Source organism: Rosa chinensis, chromosome 3 (assembly GCF_002994745.2).
Source record: "Rosa chinensis cultivar Old Blush chromosome 3, RchiOBHm-V2, whole genome shotgun sequence".
NCBI lineage: Eukaryota > Viridiplantae > Streptophyta > Magnoliopsida > Rosales > Rosaceae > Rosa > Rosa chinensis.
In genome coordinates this window covers 20978493-20984142 of record NC_037090.1, presented here as the reverse complement: position 1 = coordinate 20984142, position 5650 = coordinate 20978493, and the positions used below count along the sequence as shown (strand labels likewise).

The 5650-nt window shown below is 44.3% G+C and overlaps 1 protein-coding gene across 1 annotated transcript; it reads left to right on the top strand.

The window, feature by feature from the left end:
* Positions 1-2145: 2145 nt before the first annotated feature.
* LOC112194270 lies at positions 2146-2898 on the top strand. The gene has a single exon (XM_024334520.1). It carries the CDS (start codon positions 2146-2148, stop codon positions 2896-2898), a length of 753 nt encoding a protein of 250 aa, XP_024190288.1.
* The last annotated feature ends 2752 nt before the right edge of the window (positions 2899-5650 follow it).

Genomic DNA, 5650 nt, shown 5'->3' with positions numbered 1-5650 from the left:
GGCTATCCTATATATAGCAACCAGAGATCCGCCGGGTTTCATTGCCGCCTGCTTCATTGGTTAAAGATCACCTCATAAAAGTTATAACATATTGAAATTAGCTAATGAAATAATTTTTCTTTTAGTGGGTAATTTGTTAGTATGAGTTTACCTCTTGAATAGGTTTTGAAATACACCAAAGGCATAAGTAAATATCAAGCACATGAATTAAATCAAATGGGTTTGCTATAGCCTATAACTGATACAAAATCAAAGTTGTTATAATTTACTTGTTGCATGCCCAGTTTTGCATAGTGTTAGGGGCCACACTTGTAATGCTTCAAGCAACCTTGTCCAAGGTCATTAGTCAAGCCTTTGGTTGGTTTGCTTGTGTGCTAGGGATGTTTTGGTAATTTACAAATTATGTAATTTATTTTATTTTAGCATTAGTCTCCTCGGCCTTTTTCATGTTTCCTCCTGTCATGTTCATGTAAGGCCGATATGCTCTTTGGGGAGGAGTTCCTAGTCGGCATAGTTTGGACTAGTGAACTAGTATAGGTAAGCACATGTACTTTTGCCTCCCTTGCCGTCTTACAATCAGTAAAAGAGGAATTATTCAATCATCTGTGTCTCGTGAGATTGCCCTTTGATTTTTCCTTTCGATGATTCATTGTTCTTCGCAGTTGCCCAACGTTTATATAATTATGTTCTTACTTGTTGCTAGCACTATTTTAATATCGTGTGGTTTTCATTGTTCCTTGCAAGGTACTCACTTGGCTGACTTGCTTGCTAGCAAGTGCCGCACGGGCTGCTTTGCACATTGCAAAGTTCGGCCCATGACAGTTGGTATCAGAGCCAACTCGACTCAAGAAGCTCACTACGATGACAGGCAAGATGACAAACCAACAAAGATTCGATTGGTATGACCAACAACTCGGAGAACTTGCGGGGGTGCCCGATAGGTTGATTGATATCACTAAGGTGTTGGATCGCGTCGACCTAGATGAGTTGGCGGCGCAGATGATAGAGGTGGAGAGCTTAAAGGACCGAGTTGTGGCCCTTGAAAAATGTAAAGCTCGAGGAAGCGGAAGGGAGAGAAATGACGAAGAAACTCCCGTTCCGAACGAGCAAATGGGGGCAATGAGTGATGCCCTTGACACACTCCAGGTGACGGTGGACAATATGACAGAAGATGTCCGAGCCACCATTGATGCATTTAGGAACGAGCTGGTGAAGATGAGTACCAAGCTCAACCTGACCATTCGTGCGATGGGAAACCAACCTGTGACGGACTACAGGAAGGTAAAGATACCAGAACCTCAAGCATTTGGAGGGGCGCAAGATGCCCAGGAGCTTGAGAATTACTTATTTGATATGGAGCAATACTTCTGAGCAGTGAAGCCAGACTTGGAAGAGGTGAAGGTGAACATGACAACAATGTATTTGTCGGGAGATGCAAAACTATGGTGGAGAACCAAGTATAATGACATCCAAAGGGGAGTATGCACTATTGACACTTGGGAAGACCTTAAGAAGGAGCTCAAAGCTCAGTTCTTCCTTGAGAATGTTGAATACATTGCCAGACGGCAACTAAGGGAGCTCAAGCACACCAACAACATCCGAGACTTTGTGAACAAGTTCTCTGTGCTCATGCTTGACATCCCAGATATGTCAGAGAAGGATCGGCTATTCTATTTCCTTGAAGGCTTAAAGCCATGGGCGAGGACAGAACTTCAGCGACAGAGGGTCCAAGATTTGGCCTCCGCACAAGCTGCTGCTAAAAGGTTGACGGACTACACATTCAAAGAGAACTCTTCTAAGAAGACTCAGCCGTTTTCGAATGCGAATGTCAACAGAAATGTCAGGCCCGGACCGAGTAGAAGTGGGGGAGTGGAGTCCAAATTTTCCAACTCAGGAGGAAGGGACAGGAGAACAGTGAACGCGAGGGACACGGCAACGTCCAAGCCTGTTGCCTCGACAGGGGTCTTCACCCCTCGACCTTTTAATCCCTCAGGCTATGCTCCAAAGCCTCTAGCATGCTTCTTATGCAGAGGACCTCATAGAGTGAATGAATGCCCTCATAAGACTGCTCTCTCTGCTCTACAGGCTCATATTCAATTGAAGGAAATAGAGGATTAGCAAGAGCCTGAGGAGGAACCTGGTCACATGGGAGCTTTGATATTCTTGGGTGCGGTGGAGAAACAACCACGATCACCTAAGAAGTCCCAAGCTAAAGGCTTGATGTTCGTAGATGGTAGTATTAATGGGAAAGGAGCCAAGAGCGTGATGGTTGACACAGGGGCCACTCACAACTTTGTGTCAGAAGCTGAAGCTCGGAGGTTGGGGTTGAAGTTGGAGAAGGATGTGGGCCGCATGAAAGCTGTAAACTCAAAGGCCTCACCCACAACGGGCCTATCTCGAGGGGTATCACTCAAATTGGGTCACTGGCAAGGGAAGACCGATCTCATAGTTGTTCAGATGGACGACTTTGACGTCATATTAGGAATGGAGTTCTTGTTGGCGAACAAAGCCATTCCCATTCCTAGTGGCCAACACTTGCTCATTATGGGAGAAAGGCCGTGTGTGGTTCCCGCAAGAATCGAACAACCAAGTGAACCCCGCCTCTTGTCCGCCCTCCAGTTCAAGAAAGGTGTGAAGTGTGATAAGCCTACCTATGTAGCAGTTCCCCTGATAAGGGATGAGATTAAAGGAGAAGTGATTCCGAAGGAGATCGAGGGGGTATTGGAGAGCTATGTAGATGTGATGCCTCCCGAACTTCCCAAGGAATTACCTCCGAGAAGGAGTGTGGACCATGAGATTGAACTGCTTCCGGGGGCCAAACCGCCTGCAAAGGCGCCTTACAGAATGGCTCCCCCAGAATTGGCGGAACTTCGAAAGCAGCTTGAGGACCTGCTCTGACAGGGTCCGCCCCGGATTCCACCCTGGAATCCGAAGTGGCCCTGCGGGACCCACCTTTAAAGAAGGTTTACCAAAGATTTCGGCATAACCTTCCTTAAAAATGGGTAACCCAAAACCTAAAGAATTTCAATTTCACTTCTAAACAACCCTCCCAAAACTCCTGGAGCCACCCTGCTCCCAAAACCGCACAACTTCACAATTTAGAGTACCAAATTATCCAATTAACTCAAAATTACAACCAAGTCAAAGGTTACAATAATAATACACAGAATCTCAAGGTTATCAGAGCAGTCTAGAACCAAAAGAATAACGATACACATAGTAGGTTAGCGAGTAACCTACGAGGGATAGGTGACAGCGGTGGTGCTAAGCCTCAACTCCTAAAGCCGAACAGCTACACTGCGAACTGGGCATTTGAAACCGAAGGGCCCAGGGAAAAGTATATAAAAATGTTAGCGTGAGTGGACAAAAATAAATAATTGAAAGAAAAAGGGTTTTATACTTTTCCACATTTATCTCAATAAAACTCCTGATGCATGCAATAATTAAGAAAATACCGACTAGCCCCGCTAGTCAAGAACAACAACAAAAGAACATGGGGAAAATGGGTTCACCATACGGGAATGGAGCCCCTCAGGCTCAACCTACCCTCGACTGCCACTCACACATAGATTGTGCGAGGAGGAGAACTAATAACCTCAACTTCCATTCACACAGAGATTGTGTGAGGAGGAGAATATCACCTCGACTACCACCCACGTGAGGAGGAGAAAGCTACCTCACTGCCACTCACAAACACAAAGTAAGTGAGGAGGAGACCTATTCACATTACCCGCGTATGGTGAGGAAGAAGATCGTCCAAAGCCAGTAAATCTGTATAATTTCCCCACTTATCTCACGAAATAAGAATCCAAGTGTATAAAGACGTGACCCCGCACGCCAAGATCATCTCAAGTTCCAATATAAGTAGGGTATAAAGAAGTATAAAGTTTTGCTTCCTCGAATTCTTATTTCGTAAATCTCTTAAAAAGCTCCAAGAGCTGAATATAAATATAAAATCAATAGTATAAATTTCCGAATCCGCATAAAACAAAATCCTCAAATCGAGCATAACGAATCTTAATTCAAAAGTTCAAACCAATAAAACATTCAATAATCCAAACCAAAATAAAATGCTCGATAAATAGTTGTTAAATCAATAACTTAAAACTTGCGGAATTTAATTTGCATGCATCAATTAAAATCAAAGGTCCACTCACGATATACGGCTAACGTGGTATCCAAGCGTAAGGATCCTCGTCGAGCGATAGGTCGGTATCACGTCCTGTACACAATTATAATCCGTAAACAACAAATTGCTAAATATTTACGATAATCAATAATTAAATCTCAAAACCCAAAACCTCAACTTCTCCAATCCTCTTCCACACCCAATCAAACTTCACCATTAATATCCATCCGTCGATTGATGTATTCCATATCGGAACAAGGGAAATCCGAAGGTCGGATTCCCACAATTCAACAACCGAAACTCCCAAACTTCGGAAATTCACAAACAATTCCAAACTCCTCCAAAATTCACCAAACTTCACATACAAGCTCTATGATAATTATAGAATTTAACTAGCCAGAAATTGAAATTAAAAAGCTACCCTAGCCGCCGTTACAGCAGCCCACAGTGGCGGCGCCGCCGCCACTGCCACCAACTCCAATGGACACCAAAATTTGACAGTAGCACCTTCTCAACACACTGATTCAACTTCTCAACTACAACATTCCCAAATAACAATTAAAAACGGCCGAAATCGATCAATGAACAAAAACCCAGAAATCCTCAAGAACCCTAGAATTTCAATTCGTCGATTCGGCATCTACACAACAAATCGTGATACAAGGCCATAGGGGAAATGATCAGTGATGAAAACCGAACCTTCGACGGCGAGATGGGGACCGGAGGTGGCCGGAATCGCCAGATATCGGCAAAAACTTCAAACTGCAGCCGGGGGGAATTTGGCTTCGATCCGAGCTTTTCCGGTCAAATCGTCGAAAACCAAGGTTACTAGGGTGATGGGAGGGAGGAGGCGCTCCTCTGATGACCGGTTGCACGCCGGTTGGTGGCCGGAAAGCGGTAAATCGAAGGGAGAAAGAAAAAGGGCCGAACGGAGAAGAGAGAGGTCGGGGGAGAGGAGAGAGAAAGAGGAAGGGGTGGGTTTCCGGAAATGGAAACCTACCTCGGTAATTTTCTATTTTTATCAAAATTTACCATGAACAGTAACTTCCTTATTTCGCTCATAACTTTCGCATACGAACTCCGATTTTTACGCACTACATATGCACGCGCTCGGTTTAACGTCCCCAACAACTTTCATGAAGGAAATTTTCTCAAATTTTGGCCCGAACAAAAAGTCGATTTTTAGGGCCACTAAACGTACTGAAACGATAGTAAAAGTGAAAATAAAAGTCGTTTACCGTCCAAATGACTAGTAAACGGGTAATTGAGATACGGGACGTTACATGCTCAAGGCAGGATTCATTAGGTCATCTAAAGCCTCCTTTGGTGCGCCCGTGTTGTTTCAAAAGAAGCATGATGGAAGTTGGAGATTGTGTGTGGACTATCGGGCTCTTAACAAAGTCACTGTGCTCAACAAGTATCCTATCCCTCTGATTGCATATCTGTTTGATCAACTCAGTGGTGCCAAGTATTTCACAAAGCTAGATCTTCGCTCGGGGTACTATCAAGTTCGCATTGCAG